The following is a 17,174-nucleotide window of genomic DNA, read 5'->3' on the forward strand; positions in this document are numbered from 1 at the left end:
AAAGTAAAAGCTTTTTTTGAGGAAGCTTATATGGGCAAAATGGGATGCGCGAGAGGTAGCGACGCGTTGTTCGTAACTGTTCTGTCCATAACGTAAAATGGGCTTAATGGGTTATTTAACGGATATTTATTAATTTCTAAAAATTTGTTCAAATAATTTCAAACTTTTAGAATTTACTAATGAGATTTGAGATTTTTAAAAATATTTTGATAATTTCAAAATAATTTTAAAAATCTTGAATAGTAGTCAGAAGTAAATAAATAAAAGCCTTTTTTTTTCTTTTTTTTGGTCGCTCGACGAGGAAACTTGAAGGTGCAAAATGGGACGTGTGAGAGGCAGCGACGCGTTGTTCACGGTTGTTCCGTCCGTGGGGTAAAAGCGGGCTTAATGGGCGCCAGAAATAATCCGGTAAATTCGAAACAATTAGTTTCATTATTTTTTTTTTCTTTTGTTTGGATACAAAATAAGAATATTTCGGAAACATCCCTCCTGCTTTTAAAATATCTCCTAAAAACAGCTTCCAAAAAAATCTCTCAAACACAACCTTCAAAAATACCGCCCAAATACAAGCTTCAAAAATATCTTCTAAACACAGTCTTCGACTTTTCTACGTATTTTTATAATTCCAATCAAGTACGATGAGAATGATGCTATTCGTATACCTATGGAAAAAAAAAAAATCTTACACCCTCTCATCCATTATCCAAGGGTGCATAATGGATCCTTATTTTGTCAACTTTTATGTATAAAATAAAATTTTTTAAAAAAATATCACAAACCCAAGCTTGTATGTTATATATTCTTTTCTGGGTACAGGAGTAGGAGTAGGTAGGGATGTCAATAGGTATGGATATCCGAAATTTTTTTCGAACCCGAATCCAAATAAAACGGATATATCCGATGGATATGAATATGGATTCGGATATAGATATAAAAAATAGAAACCCGACGGATATAAATTCGGATATGGATTTTGATTGTATCCGACGCGAACCCGAACCCGACCCGAACCCGAATTTATTTTGTATTATATATATATATATATATATATATATATATATATATATATATATATATTTGATGTTATATTTGTATTTGTATTTTAAAAAATTAGATCTTAATATAATATATTTTGAAATATTTGAAAAAAAAATAAATATTTCGGGTTTCAAGTTTGGGTTCGGATTCGGCGTTCGGTGATTTCGAATTTTTAGTCAGCGTCGGATGTTTGGATATGGTATGTTGAAATCGTCGGATTTGGTTCGTTCGGGTCGGTTCGGGTTGTCCAGTTTCGAATCGGGTTCGGATTCGGGTTTTTAAAAATCCGCCGAATCCGACCCGATTGAATCTACTAGGAGTAGGGTAGAATTATTTATTTGTATAATATTTTTTGTATAAAATACATAAGCCCTGTACAAAATATGCTATTTGAATAATGGCTACATTAACGAACACAGTGGAGTGTTTTGGATTGGCCTCTTCTTAACTCGTTTTACTTTATTATAGTAGGTTTTCTCTGCACTTAACAGTTAAACACACAAATTGTTATTCAATTGATGGCTCATATTAAGTTTAGACCCGGATTAAATTCTTTTATGTTTTACTTATTAAATTTGAAAATATAATTTGAAATAATTAATCGATGAATTTAATGATAATTTTTATTATTTGATTAAATATAGACGATTTTATAAAAGTTAGAAGTAAAAAGGGTCATGTAAAAAATATATAATAATCGCACGGACTATATTTATAAGAGAAATGCTTGCTTACAACGTCTTACAAACGTTACACAATACTACATAATTTAGGTATTGAATTTTAGCTTTCAAAATTATAAATTATATTTACATTTTTAATTAATACTATGTCCATATTAAACACGGTCATATATACAAATTTGTAGAGTGTGGCATTACCTTTTTTTTTTTTTTTAAAATAGGTAGCACGCTACCTATTTCATTCATTGAAAGGGTGAATTTGGCTACAAGGATGAGGCAACCAGAGTCTCAAGAAAACAAACACTAGCGAGTATAAAAAAATAAAAATAAAAATAAAAATAAATTAAAAAATTAAAAACTTCCTTCTTTTCCAAATCCCTATTAAAATAGCTTTAAAGACTGATTAAGATAGCTTTCAGTCATCACTGTGGCTCTTGCTTGAGTCATTCCAAGAAGAGATCAGTTGCTTGAGCCTATGCACCGTCAAAACAGGATCCAGCTGAATGTCGCGAAATATAATGTTGTTCCTGGCCTTCCTGGCATTACTTATTTCGTACTTGTTTTTATGGAATATGATCTCTATATTTTCCACAAAATGGGCAATAGTTTTTTCTTTTTTTTTTTTTGGTTCAAAAGTGTGTGAAGTTTATTTGAATTACATTTTAATCTGACTATTTAATATTTAAAAATTTTATTTAAATATCTAATTTAACTATTATTTTAATTTTAGTTATTTAGAGGATAGATCCATTGGATGAGATCTGACGATAAAAAATTAGTATATAAAATCAAACTTTTAATAAAATAGAAACATCTAATGGCTATAAGAATTTTATGAAAAATAGAAGGTCAGATGTTCTTAGGAAGTTAGGAGCAAGAATTTAAGTGCCGTGGTATGGAGTCGTGCCAGAAACTTGCCGGCACAGTGCGTACCGAATCATGCCGATGCGTGCCGGTCAAACAAATTCTTATGTGCCGACACATAATAGCATGCAATATTTATTTTCTTTAGCAACAAAATATTCTAACTATTTATTATGTCTTTTTATTACATCTTTTAAATTTTATTGAGAAAATTACTTATTAATTTAAAGAATAGAGGATTTTGAGTTATGCTATCAGCACGGGATCTGTATCGTACCAGTATCTTGTTGGTACGGTACGATACGGCGGATACGGCCGGTGCTGTGCCAGCAGCACGGGATCTGTATCGTACCAATATCTTATTGGTATGGTACGATACGGCGGATACGGTCCGTGCCGACTGGCACTTAAAACCTTGCTTAAGAGGCATTTGACATTATATTATAAGATGGTGGTAATTTCGAAAAGAAAATGTGGTATGAGTAAATTAGTTCAAAGAAGATGACAAATAATTTGTTACGTATTAGTAAAAAGGTTATAAGAATTTCATGAAAAGAGATAGTTGGCATTATATTTTAAGCTGGTGATATTTTTGAAAAAAAAAAAAAAAATTAGTGTGGATATGGATTTGTTTTTAAATAGATATTTTATTACAGTGATCGTATCGATAAATATCGTGTTAGAAAGAAAAGTGAGAATAGACTATTTTATCTCTTTAATTCATCCAAATACTATAAGAGGGAGTGAGTTTATTTAATCCCCTCTTAACGGGTTATTCTAGAATAACCCGTTAAGAGGGGGATTTGTTGTTCCACCTTTTTGGTGGAATAATAAATTTTTCTCTTTATACCTCTACTAGTGTAATAATAAAATATTATTAATTAATATATTATATATGTCATTTTATTAACTAATTAGCTAAATTAAAAATTAACTATTTTAATAATAAAATATTAGCTAAATTAATAATTATTTATTAGTGTGTTTATGCAATAACTAATATCTTTATTGATTAATAAATTAATATTTCTACCAACATAACTAATTAATTAATTAATTAATTTACTAATATATTAATTTATTAGCCTAATTTGTTAACTTATTAAATTATTTATAGTTAGATAATTTATTAATTAACAGTACTCATGGTTAATTGATTAATGATTAATTAATCTGGTAAAATTAATGTATTAATTAATATTTATAATTATCCAATAATATTCATGATAAATTAATTTTTTAATATTATAAATTTGAGATTTTAAAATTTTAAAATTTAATTTTGATTTTTAAAATTTAAAAGTTTATATTTTAAATTTTAAAATATCAATATAAAATATAAAAATTCTAATTCTAATATAAAGAAAAGAATAATATTATTATTTTTTATTTATAAATACCCACTTTAATTTTTATTCCATCTTATCTAAACAAAAGCTATTTTTCTTATTCCAAAAAATAATCAAATTTTTATCCAAACACAAAATTGATCTAATCTCCACTTATACCATAATTTATACCTATTCCTGGAATACCCACTTTTTGCTTATCCCGAACCAAACGATACCTATCCACTGCCTTATCCCACCAATTAAATAATTTTTTTTGAATTTATTTGTTCTATCATAATTATAAAAAAATGTTTTATTATATTTATTTTTTTTAAAGATAAGATTAATTCATTATTTTATTAATGATACTCGGTGAAAGTAAGATACAGTAAATTTTCTTCAAGAGTTGCACGTGAATCCACGTGTACACACTCAACGGACTAGATAAACGACAGTTGCGCATCTCACTCACTGCGCTTGCAGAGTCACTCCTCGTTTATTCGCCGCTGTGGTGACGTGGACAAAGAGACGAAGACGAAGAAGGAGAAGAAGCAAATAAATGGTGGCGATTATGGGAACGATCGTGATTGAAAACGAAATGTAAAAGATAAAGACAAAAAAGAAATCGGTTTCCCGCTTCTTCTTCGTCTTCTCGTTCTTGGATCGATTACAAGAACAGAGGTGCGAGAGAGAGAGAGAGAGAGAGAGAGAGAGAGAGAGAGAGATGGATGCGTGGGGCGATCAGAGGAGATGAAGACTCCGGACAGTGCGAAGAAGATCGGGGGGACTGCGAAGTCCAAGCTCGAGGTGAATCGTCGATTCGATCTTGTTTTGCTGTTGATTCCTCCTTAATCTTGGGCGTTTTAATCGATATTCGTTGGTGCTTTTCGGAGTTGTTCGTAGGTTTAGATTAGAGATTAGGCCTTGAATGCGATGGATCGGGGAGTGTTGTGGTTGCTGGAGAGGCTTTTTTAACGAAGTTGGGTATCTGATCTGTTGTGTCATCCGTATATTTGGAAATGCTCGCGCTGTTCTTGTTATTTGGATGTTCAGAATTTGTGATCTACAATGACGTTATAGTTTATGGATTTGATCTGTTCATGTTAATCCGATCACCTCGTAATAACATCTTCCATCTTGCAGCATATATAAATATATATATAGTTGATAGCTTTGGACTGTGGTGTCTTAAAAAAGAAACAAAAACAAAAAGAAATTGGACACTCAGGTGTAGGAATTATTTATCCTGATGATTTTTTTTTTGGTACTTTAATGCAGGATTCCCCAGTTTACAAGTTCCTCAACAACTTATCTCCTATTGACGCCGTTAAATCAGTAGGCTCACTACGCACTGTGCAAACGCTCCAGTTCGGAAATTTTGCTCATTCTTCTGCGTTTAGTACACCGCATGCCGATCGCCAAGGAGAATCCGGACAACCGATCAGGTATATATAATTCAGATGTGTAGCTCGTAGCGCTAGTTTAACTCGTATAATCCCATTGCTCTTCTTGCTTCATTTCCAGGAATCCTTTCGATGAACCCTCTAAGCGTGAGATTTCTCTTGGCGGTTTCGATGGTAGCAACCGATGCACAGGCGGTTTCGATGGTAGCAACCGATGCACAGGAAGTTCGAGTGAGACTCCGTTGTCTAGTTGCACAGCGTCTGCACAAGAACCTCGCAGCGTTGCATGTTCGCTTAATGACGCCACAATCGAGCCTCCTAGCGGCTCTTCAAGCCTGTCGCGCAATTTGCCTCCTCTAATGCAATATGATGCTTTTAGTCCAGACTATAATAAAGAACTTTGCTACGGTGTCACAACAGATGTTAGTGCAGATATGGGTCCCAAAACAGTAGAACAGGTTAAGGTTGTTCCGAATTGTTTGGATAATGGAAATATCGTGTTTGGCACTGAAAATGTGCTTCGGGAAAAGCAAATACCACATCAAAATAGAGATGAAACAGTAGCATCCGAGTGGGGGAAATATGTTGCTTCTAACGCTGGTGACTTGTCGATTTGTGATTCACTAACTGAAGCAGAGGCTCATTTACTTGGGCAGAAATTAGCAGATAATAATCATTATTATTATTCACATAAAACACAAGCTGGTATGTCTAGTGGTTATTATGTCCAGAATGTCACACTGGATCCTCAAGCGAACATTGTTGAAATGGTTAAGAAAGAAGATCGAAAGGATCACCGACCACAAATGCTCTCAGGTACAAATGAGCAAATTCAGGGAAGAATCGATAAGCCTATAGATTGCAATACATTAGGCTGTAAGGTACATATTCCAATAAAAAATTCTGGTAGTGCATATGTTGTCTCTCTTTCTGTTATTTTATTGTTCCTATGTTCTTTGTAATTCAAATATCATGGAGAATCCTGTAACCTATATTGTAAACTTTGTTGTCCATACCTTATATATGGTTCGAGATGATAAACTATTGCATTAACTGCTTACTGGTTAAGATGGCTGCTAGATCTATTTAATTTGTATTATCTTTTTCATCTTCTTCTCCTTGCTATACTTTTCAGGGCTTTAGTGAAATAAATACGTTTTGACTATGCTGAATGTGTTTTATGAGCAAATTGTGACTTTTATATGTTGATTAATCTGCCACTTACTCTTACCTGTTGTTGCATATAAGTTTCTGACGGAATTTGATTATGAAACTATTCATGATGATGGTGCTGCTTCACAAATTTACAAGTTTTATAAATCATTTATCCTCTTTTTTTTCGCCCATGGTATTATGCTCTGAAGCTTGTACTTATTTATTGGTAGAACAGTCTTTCTTTCTAAACTCATATGTTTAATAGTCGTTGGTGCTTCCATGTGCTTTAATGTTTTGCTCCTCCTCTGCCCCTTTTGAATGTCTTATTTTGTGGAAATAATGTAAGACTTCTTACACCAAGTACTCGTTGGAGTTTGTAATTGAATTGTGCGTCAACTTTTCTTTCTTCTCTAGGTTGGTTCCCAGCAACAACGTGGCATGTGCAGGCGCTGTCTATTTTCTGGAGTTTCTGGGATATCGGAAAAGAATGGCGATAGTGACTCAAATGTAGAACCTTCAATTTCAAAGACATTCACCGGTAAAATGGCTTCAGCTGGTAACAATTTGAAGCCTGGAACAAATACACCACCTTTTGTTTTACCCAATATGAGATTTCATTTGCATACCTTTGCGACCACGTCAAAAGACAGAATAGTCTCTCAACATGCTCTGGCTTCTGGGCAACAACTAATAAGTATTCCATCTGCTATTGAACCTTTTCATGCACCAGCGGGTGATCAGAAAAGTGGAATTGAGTCATTGGGTGTTAGAAAGGAGTTGCTTCTTTCTGGGAGTGGAGTTCAGGAACTTCAGGAACTTCAGGGTAGGTATGATGATCATTCACTGGCAATTGTGCCCGCAAGTGCTGAGAAGTTAAGTCAAGGTAGTCCCCAGAAGAAAAAGTATGTGATATCCCATCATTTGTCTTCCTGATTACTGCCTTTTATTTTCTTTGTATTTGCTTATAAATAGTGCTCAATATCATGTGCCAGGGGCAAGTCAGAAAGTTGTGGCCAGGCTAATGCGCGCAAGCGTTGTAGCTGTAAGAAGTCCAAATGCTTGAAACTGTAAGTTTCTTTTGTTACAATTTTTCAGAATGCTCAAATGTAAAGCACAAACCCAAAAGGGGGAAAAAAAGGGAAAGCTGGAAAAAAAAAAAAAAAGAAGCTTTCTTTGCTTTCACTTGCTGCATTTGACCTTGAGCACCTATAATTGACTCCTTCCTGCTGTATTTTAAAAGCATAGGAACTTTTAGAAGATATCCTTATAGGCTCTAAATTTATTGCAGACGATATAGCTGTATGTAATTTCAATCAAGCCTCTGTGTTGAAGAACAAACGTGTAATAATTTTATGTACCGAACAGAGTTAAAAGTGAAGTAAATATACCTACCTACATATCTCTGGATAAGCAGTGGATGTATTTATACTTCTAGTTGTGTAAGCCCATCTACTGCATTTCTTTGTGATTACAGAAAAATCCCAGCTTTTTCTCTGAAACCTTTAATTATAGCTTTAAATCTGTTGGAATTTTACTTGAAGATACATACACATACACTTCCTTGAGATATGTGTTTACACTATGTTGGAAAGAGCTAGTTGGTGCAGTCTACCATTTGTTTTCTTTATTTCCTTTCACTTTTACCCTTTTTCCTAGCATCACATGAAACCACCTTCTCTCAAGTTCTCTTTTGTGAATCTAATTAAGTTGTCTTATCTTTGTCTCTTTTGACTTCCTCTTTGTGCTTTTTTTCTCTTTCTTGCCCAATAACATTTCCTCTCTTGGCAACCAGAAATCTCTTGGCAAGTTATCTCTTATGAATTTAATTAAATGTCTTATCTTTGTCCTTCTGTTGACATCCTCTTTGTGCATTGTTCTCTTTGCCAATATAATTTCCTCTCTTGGCAGCAGTTAGATACACACAGTTGTGAAACTGACTTGTAGTCTTCGGCCTTCAATCTTAAAACAATAATATGTCACTGCTATCCAACAACTAAGCACTGAACACGTCTATACATTATTTAGTCAAATTGACATTGTTTTCTGTTTGTTTGTTTAGTCAAGATTCATTTGCACATGGATCTTTTGATATTTAGTTTGTTTCTTTGTTGCATATGTTTACATACACATCATTTTCCGATCTAGTAGGCTGTTTCTTAATATTTACTCCTGCTTTTACCTTGAAGACTGTCCGTCTCCTGCTGTCACTAATTAAATTGTAAGGTGCTTTTCAAGAATGAATAAGTTATTGAATGTTCTGAACTATTATATGCTATTGTGTAGTGGCAGTCCAGTAAGCTTCTGATAATGTTTTTATTGTTTCTTTGTTCCTGTAGTTTATTTAGACCCCTGCATCACTAATATGCTGCAAACCATGATTCAAGTTCAAATAAATTGTTGAATGTTCTGATTTTGGCCCATTGCCTTTCACAAAAATTCTCATGTAGAAGAAGGGTTTGCGAATTAAAAAGGTCTGAATGCTGTTATCTACATCTTTGTTGGGATATTTGTATTATTTTCAATTAGTGAACTGTTTGCATCACTGCATGAATCCTTTTTTCCCCACTGCTGAGATGTATCTTACTGATTAGATTTAGTAAATGATTGGGAACTTAAATTTGTTATTTGGGGTCTAAGCCACTTTTACCTGTCAATAGTTGTCTACTAGATAGATATTGTACAGTTTTTCTATTTCTCATCAGCTCTTGCATTTTGGTCATGCCCTATTAATATCAATGCAGTTATTGTGAGTGTTTTGTGGCTGGGATATACTGTTCTGAACCTTGTGCATGCCAAGGTTGTTTAAATAGGCCCATCCATGAGGAAATAGTTCTGTCTACCCGCAAGCAGATAGAAGCTCGGAATCCACTTGCCTTTGCTCCCAAAATAATTCGAACATCTGGAGAAGGCCAAGAAATTGGGGTTAGGCTTTGTTTCGGAATCTGGTTTTATGGTTTGTTTCTTCTTTTGCCTCTCTTAGACCTCTTCTTTTATTGACATCTTGTTTTTATACTTTATAGGAAAATTCTAACAAGACTCCTGCTTCTGCCCGTCATAAAAGAGGATGCAATTGCAAGAAGTCAAACTGTCAAAAGAAATACTGTGAATGCTATCAGGTTCTGCGTCATGACTTAGTATAATTCCAAACATTGCATGTTGTCTGATAGTGATTGTCCTTTTTCGTGTAACACTTAAAGGCCAGTGTTGGGTGCTCTATTAACTGCCGGTGCGAGGGTTGTAGGAATGCTTTTGGAACAAAGAATGGTGAGTATAACTCTTTTATGCGACTTTTTATTCGAAACAGTTTTAGTCGTAGATACTTAGACTGCATTCTTTGAAACAATTATATGCAAGTAAAATCAGATAAATTAACTTGTGGGTTTTGTTTTACTAAATATTTCATCTTAACACTTCAAACAGTTGCTTGTCCTATATTTTGGGTGTTTATATTGGTACTATCAGCGCAATTTTAATTTTATTCTATTGTAACTTTTTTAGTTGTTTTGTGTGGTGAATTTTTTTTTTTTTTAATTATTTGGCCAATTTGGTTTTCGTTGGAACTTTGAAGGTTTTTAACTCGACCTACTCTACTGGGAAGTTGAGACTTCATTAAAGCTGCCTCCTTTCTCTTCTTTTTTCTTTTTTTCTTTTTTTTGGTTATTTGCCATCTCCCATTGCATGGGATGAAGATCATATGCCGTACGTTTCACATAACTTAGGGTATGCTAAGGTAGCTGGTGAGTTTTGGCGATTAATCTGATCTACTTCGAAGAACAAAACAAGGGATTTGACTAGGTGTTGGTGTAATGGAAAGGTGTGGGGAAGTATTATTAAAAATTTAGCAAATTCTAAACTGAAATCCTAGTTGAATTGGATTGATAAAATAGAAAGGTTCGGAGTAATTTCTAGTCTTAGATTATTTAACTGCTCTGACACTGTCAACTTGATATTCTTTAATATGTAATAAAATGACCAAAATTTTATTGCAGCACTTACTTAGTGGTTATCTTATTGCCTTGTTTTCCTTTCCGCAGGTATTGTGCCGATAGTTATTGAGGAAATCGAACATGGAAAGCAAGAAAAGGATGCATGGGAGAAAGAAATGGAAGAGCTACAATGTTACGAGCTTAATGTCGAGAATGAAGAACATCAGTCTTTTGAAAATTTACCCATGATACCTTTCGAAGCTCGCAGGTCCATTCCTTCGTACCTATTTAGCTAGCTTGATATCGGTATATTTCTCAATTTCTTAAATAATTTGTGGAATTTTCTTTTCAATCCCCCTTTTTCAGACCGCTGGCTGAATTGCCCAACTTCATAAATGCAAAGCCGCTGCGATCTTCTGCAAATAATGCTGAATATACTTCGCAGCACAAGTTCTACAGTCACCCTAACCCCGTTCTCTATGATGGTGCGTCGGATGCTGCAAGGGGTAAAGAAAATGAACCCCTGAGTTACGGAGTGAAGATACTTTCACCGAATCGAAAGAGGCTTTCACCTGCGCGTGATCGAAGTGGGCTGGGTCATCTCCGTTGAGAAAATGCGCCTAGAGAGCAATGCTATGATTCATTCCTTCATGATTAATTCTGATAATTATATTAATTCTTTTACCTGATCCAAGATTAAGCTATGAATCTGTTATGAAGCTGCCGAGTTCATTCTAATGCTGGTTGTTTATTAAGTTTCCTGGCAGCAAGTTTCCTGGCAGCAATGCCTGAGATTACCGCACTCGTCTTCATTTGATATCATAACCTGAAATTCTTTCTGCTGCTTGACTTGCATCAACGGTGAATAATTTAGCGAGCGAGTGGTAATGTGTAAAATGAATGTTTGAACTCTTAGTAAAATGTCTTAATGTGTGTCTATATTGAGTCGATATTCTCGATAATCATCAGCTGTTTACTTCGTAGTTTTCTAAGTCTATTTTGTTTGGCCGCCGCACTTTATGATATCTTCATTTTTCTGAACTTTTTGAAGGTTTGATGGCCGAAGCGTAATTTGGCTAAAATTTTGCAGAGTCTGGTATATTTCTACTGTTTTGGCGTATTATACGATAATAATAATGGATTGGATGTCCTTCATTATATTCTTCAATATGAAAATTTTATGCAAATCATTTTAAATTTTGAAGGTTGAGATTGGATGTGTGTATCAGATGGAGTTATCTATCATTCTTATCATTTTTTTTTTCCCTTAGGTGTTTGGAACTTGCTAAATTTCTACCTGATTAAGCATCCTGGAAATTGTTTTTGATGTAAAATTAATACATAAAATTTATCTTCTGCTTCAATCTTGTGCTGTGCTATATTATTATTTTTTATAGTTTTTTAGATAAAATAATAAAAAATAATAATAACTAATTTATCAAAATAAAATATTCGAGATGGTGTAGCAGCTATTGACCTGTCGTTTAATAGCTGAGGGCCTGAGGCCTGAGTTATATCTCACCTTTCTGTGACATTATTATTGTATTTATTTTATTAATAAAATAAAAATCTGACTTGTAATTTAACCCCATCTCTCTCTCTCTCTCTCTCTCTCTCTCTCTCTCTAGGGTAGAATTAGAAAGTAACATGCCCGAGCCCTCGAATCTCACCCACGTGAAGAGCGCATCATCTCTGACCCTACATTTTAGATCCAAGGGCTCATAGCATCCATCACCCTCCCTCCCCAAACCCCTCTCTCACGAGCTCCCGATCCCAAATCTCGCCCCCTCCGCCGCCGCCGCCTCCGCCGCCGCCGCCGCCGCCGCAGCTCGATCTCTACGAAACCCTAAACTCCGATCGAATCTCTCCTTCGCTGAAGCGGGATCGACATGGCCACCGAGGACACCTCGGCGTCCGAGAACCCGCCGATCGATCCGCCCCTCTCGCCGCCGTCCACGTCCGATCCCGAGGAGCCCCGGATCGATCCCGCGCCCGGCGACGAGAAGGACGCGAAGGACGCGGACGGCCGGGATTCGTCGTCCCAGGCGACCGCCGATGTTCTCAGCGTCGAGGTGGGGTTGGATCAAGGGAAGAGGTAATCTAGGGTTTAGCATCGTCGTTTTCTCTCCAATTTCGCTTCTTGCACTACCGATCTTGTGTTGCCCCAACATGATGGTGATAATGCCGAGACAGGGAAGCTCCGGAGGACGGCGGAGAAGGCAACGGATGCAGGCGCTGCTCCTGCAAGAAGTCCAGATGCTTGAAACTGTAAGTGCTTGTTTCGATGTCGGAATGAACTTTTATCCTGAGTAGTATCACTTTGGATCCCCAATACGTAGAGCAATGTATGAATTTCAAACCCTTTATGCTTGCTTAGCGCGAATCGAACACGCCACCGGGCTAGCTTACCTTTCAAAATTAGTTCTTTCGTTAGGTTTTGGGCGATCGGATTTTGCCTAAAATTCTATCATCTGTTAATGGGGCGTAGGGGTTGTTCTCGACCGCAAAAAACACATGCTGAGTGTGAGTGTGCGACATGCTAAACGTGATTTAATGAAAAATTTTAATGGTGAAGTTCTACAATTTGAACCATGGGTGTTGTACAGCGGAATCAGGTTGTATCACTGCAATGGCAGAGGTAGCTAAACATTTCTAATTTTGATAATGTTGCTCCTTTTCGTGGTTTATTAGATAAGAAGGCTCCATCTTCTTAAAAAAATTGGATTTGCAGCAAATGTGTGTTGACTAATATGTGTTATTATCTTTGCTGCTGTTATACATTTCGTTTCCGAGTTTCCGCTGGATGTACTATTTCAAGTAGTTCCTTTTGGAAAAAACTATAATATTTTGGAAATCTGATTTTCGAACGTAAGACCTTTTTCCGGTCACAAATTATCCATTTTCAATTCTCAGTTGTCATCATATCGTATTGCATTCCCCTGCAGTTACTGTGCCTGTTTTGCCGGTGGAACCTACTGTTCTGAATCCTGTGGATGCCAGTTATGTTTCAACAATCCCACTTATGGGGAAACTGTTCATTCTACTCGCAAGGACATATGGTTACGAAAGGGATGTTCATTTCCTTTGAAAGCGAATGAAACGTCTGAAGCTGCTAGTGGTTCGAAGGTATGTACTTGACCAGAGATTTCTCAGATAGGTAAAAATTATGGATACCCCTCCACTGTAGAGTTTCTTTCTTTTTTTTTTTAAAAAAAAAAGCAACTCAATTTTCTTATTTTTATTATTATTTTTATTTTTAGTGAAACCCGACAGATTTTTGTTGTTTTGATTGAAATTTATTTCTGTTAGCTAAGTTAGGGACTCGATTAAAATTGATGGTTCTGTTAGCTATGGGCTGTTGGTTTTGATGGGATTGTAATCTCTGATTCAACTAGTTGAAAAAAAAAGCTTGAATCAAAGCAGGCAAAAGTTAAGGGATTGTGAATAAAAGGAAAATTTCAGGACTTCAGAGGTCTATTTGGAATGGCCTACAGTTCGAAAGCCTCTCTTTACTATACAAATTTTACTGTTTGGATATTGTTTCGTCTTTTCCCTCTGTTAACCTTATTTCCTTTCATACCATGTAGAAAGATACAAGCAAGTCTCCTTCCTCATCCCAGCGCAAAAAAGGATGCAATTGCAAGAAGACGAGTTGCCTAAAAAAATACTGCGACTGCTTTCAGGTATGTTATCTTCGCTCTCCAAACCTGGCATTATCTTCCATTTTATCGAACTAATGAATTTCATTTTTTTCCTGATTGTAAGGGCGGCATTGGATGTTCGCTACTTTGCAAATGTGAGGATTGCCAGAATATCTTTGGGAGAAAAGTTGGTAAGTGTCAGCTTAACTTATTCAACTATAGCTAATTATTACTTTGCTGTATATAACTTTTATGTATAATTTATTTTTCGTGCCCCCTCCTACAAATGTTATGATTTTCGCTGTCCAACCTGAAATTGTAGAATTTATTCTGCTCCATTGACCTACGAGCAAAGTGATATATCAAATAGTGGAACACTAACGAAGGAAGCGAACTGATGAAACCTTGGTATCAAGGAAGTAGGAACTCAGGAGTGATTAAAAAATTAGAGAAGTCATTAAGTGTATATATCCTGCGTTATAGCCAGTTTTTCTGGATTTACTGCAAAAGTAGAATCTTCCTTATTATTTAAGTCTTTAAGATAAGGGTTGGATAGGAGATTTTTTCGCATAACGTTCGTTTACGCTATACGTCCGAATCTGGTAAAGAGGATGATGTTCTGTAATGTTTTAACGCATTTATCGTCAAACAAAACAAAAAGACATTATTTTCAAACGTTTTTGAGTAGACACATTTTTTGTTCAGTGGAATTCTGATTCTTTGCTATTCACCTGTATGAGACTATAGTAGACATGTTATTCATTTTTGGGATGCTGAAAGTCAAATACTTTCTTCCGAAAAAGGTGGCTTTTTAGAGGGACAAAGAAACCTCCCTTCTATCGGATGGAATGACGACGATTATAGCGACGACGAGGAAGATGATTATACAATTGCAGCGCGTTCACCCTTTCATCAATCTCCGTTCTCTAGGGAGTCCTCGTTCCATCAAGCGAATCCGGATGTTAAAGCAGATATGATGAATGGCCAAATATACTGGCAACTATCGCCACTAAAGGCACAGCCATGGCATCGCGTGAAGAGGCCTAATGAGGATAGTGTTGCAGATATTTCGCATAAGCGGCACTTGAAGAACGAAGACAAGTATACTATTTCTAGGTGCATTGAGGTGATGAGTGGGATTGCGGAACTTTCCCAAGAGGAGAAGTCGCTAGCCCCCGATGTCTTCGTGGATCCTCATAATCGGGAAATATTTCTCTCACTAAGCGGTGATGTCCGATCCATGTGGTTGAGACGGAAGTTGGAACAACTTTCGTAGGGACATGGCGCTTGTGTTAATTGTCTCCATGTAGGGTGTTTTATGTTGTGCATTAAGTGTAGGTCATGCTTCTTGGCTTTAGAGTATGTACTAAGTTAATTATTATGTATGTGAGACTTTTAGTCTATTATATAAGCTTTTCTTGCAAGTATTTGTAACATCATACTCCCTTACTAATCGATTTGACTTGGTATTTCTTATGCTATAGTTAAATGCTAGTTTCATATGCGCAATTATTTGGATTGGAACTTGACAACTTTTAAAAAGGTGTACCACTACATTGCTTGATCCAATTTGTTTGGTGAGTTTGGGCTCAACCACAACCACAACCACAACCACACAGAAACACAATAAGGCCTTTGTAGCACTTTCCAACCCAAAATAAGCTGGTTGGTATGCCCCAATTTACAACTTTCCAAAAGATGTTATCTGATGAAAGCAATGTATGCAGTGAAGCTGTTTCTTCTTTCCTTTGGTCAATATGTGAAATATGTGCCTAAGAAACTGTGGAGTCTATTTTGATGCTTATAAATTATTACTCTTGGCAAAATATTCGTATTTTCTCACCCTTTCAGCTTTGTTATTCACATAAGATGTGCGCGGCATTGATCTTCTTTTACTTGCTTTTGCAGTTTGTATGTATTCTATATTATTGAATGTAGAACTGTTTGGTTGAATTCAAGTTATTATACTCCAGATTTTTGGGAACAAATTGGTACTTATGTTGTGAAGAGGAAAATGATTATTACAAGCTTTATGCAAATGTAAGAGGCTGAGCTGTGTTCAGTATATAAAGAAGCTTAATTTCTTGCACTTAGTCAATGGTGGGGATTTACATTTATAAGTGCCAACCCACCCAGGCCCACCCCCACCAACCCTATTGATGCTTTTCTCAGCTTTTGTGTGGTTAATTTTATTTTGCAATATAATGCCTACCTTTATTTTTTTATTATGATTCTGTTTCTGCTAGATTTGAGCTGCTTCAGCAGGTAGCAGAAAAAAAAAAAAGAAAGTGTGTTCTACTTAAGCTTTGGCACTTAATAGAGGTCACATGATGTGCGCAAATAAATCCTGGTTTGGAACTTTGGATGGTTAATTGCACCATCTTTGGCGAACTTCAAAATTTATCATGAAGTTTCATTTAGATCGTCGAAATTTAATTTGTGATAATTTGAACCACTGAACTTGAATTTGAGTTTAAACCATGTTACGATTTTCTAAGAGTATGAATGGCGTAGTAATTGATTTATTACAATCAAAGATGGTGCGGTGATGATGTTTTAGTTAATTTAGCTGGTACGTTCGTTCTCGAATCGAACATGGTTCAATTTTCATATATGAATGAATAATTATGTTGCAATCGTGTATATCGAGCTAACACATAATTTCGCAATTCCGATGCAGTTGACAACTTACATTTACAAAAAAAATTGTTCGAGAGGGGAAATAAATAAATAAATAAATAAGATTAATTTTCTCTCTACAGCTGCAAGGAATCAATGAAACCATGTCCCATACATACAAAAACGCTACGCCAAAGTCCAAATAATACAAAACACAGATAGGATCCATCATCCATCACCCACATATGATTCATATATATCCATGTGAATGGTCTAATTCACCACCCCCCATTTCTCATACAAAAATATCAAAAGGGCACAAAAAGGGTGTCCACAATAAAGACAAAATTAAAAAAAGCTGGTCGGTTTCTATCAATAAAAATCAGATCTATTTATGGTCCCCTTATGATATGTATGTACATTATACACACATACATACATATATATTTATTTATGATGACCCATGGCAAATAATTAGTTCACGTAGAACAAATACATTTTGGATCCATTAATG

At 35.5% G+C, this 17,174-nt stretch overlaps 2 protein-coding genes across 4 annotated transcripts; both read left to right on the top strand.

The window, feature by feature from the left end:
* On the top strand, positions 4,405-11,350 carry LOC109713360 (CRC domain-containing protein TSO1-like). Of its 3 annotated transcripts, XM_020237405.1 has the most exons (11): positions 4,405-4,723; positions 5,195-5,361; positions 5,441-5,481; positions 5,512-6,200; positions 6,889-7,376; positions 7,467-7,541; positions 9,216-9,396; positions 9,495-9,590; positions 9,672-9,738; positions 10,509-10,668; positions 10,767-11,350. In XM_020237405.1, the coding sequence occupies exons 1-11, from the start codon at positions 4,667-4,669 to the stop codon at positions 11,008-11,010; spliced, it is 2,265 nt and encodes a 754-aa protein (XP_020092994.1). In that variant the 5' UTR covers positions 4,405-4,666; the 3' UTR covers positions 11,011-11,350. The 3 variants fall into 3 exon arrangements, with proteins under 3 accessions (XP_020092994.1, XP_020092993.1, XP_020092995.1); XM_020237404.1 differs by having other exon boundaries at positions 5,441-6,200; XM_020237406.1 differs by having other exon boundaries at positions 5,441-6,200; positions 9,285-9,396.
* Positions 12,009-15,517, top strand: LOC109713443 (protein tesmin/TSO1-like CXC 7). The gene is made up of 6 exons (XM_020237530.1): positions 12,009-12,495; positions 12,594-12,668; positions 13,346-13,526; positions 13,988-14,083; positions 14,166-14,232; positions 14,845-15,517. Exons 1-6 carry the CDS (start codon positions 12,290-12,292, stop codon positions 15,315-15,317), a joined length of 1,098 nt encoding a protein of 365 aa, XP_020093119.1. The 5' UTR covers positions 12,009-12,289; the 3' UTR covers positions 15,318-15,517.

Source organism: Ananas comosus, linkage group 7, assembly GCF_001540865.1.
Source record: "Ananas comosus cultivar F153 linkage group 7, ASM154086v1, whole genome shotgun sequence".
NCBI lineage: Eukaryota > Viridiplantae > Streptophyta > Magnoliopsida > Poales > Bromeliaceae > Ananas > Ananas comosus.

Coding starts and splice junctions, on each gene's coding strand:
- LOC109713360 (XM_020237404.1), top strand. CDS start 4,667: ATGAAGACTCCGGACAGTGCGAAGAAGATCGGGGGGACTGCGAAGTCC. Junction 6,201..6,888: donor GCAATACATTAGGCTGTAAG/GTACATATTCCA, acceptor TTTCTTCTCTAG/GTTGGTTCCCAGCAACAACG. Junction 7,377..7,466: donor GGTAGTCCCCAGAAGAAAAA/GTATGTGATATC, acceptor ATCATGTGCCAG/GGGCAAGTCAGAAAGTTGTG.
- LOC109713443 (XM_020237530.1), top strand. CDS start 12,290: ATGGCCACCGAGGACACCTCGGCGTCCGAGAACCCGCCGATCGATCCG. Junction 13,527..13,987: donor AAGCTGCTAGTGGTTCGAAG/GTATGTACTTGA, acceptor CATACCATGTAG/AAAGATACAAGCAAGTCTCC. Junction 14,084..14,165: donor AATACTGCGACTGCTTTCAG/GTATGTTATCTT, acceptor CCTGATTGTAAG/GGCGGCATTGGATGTTCGCT.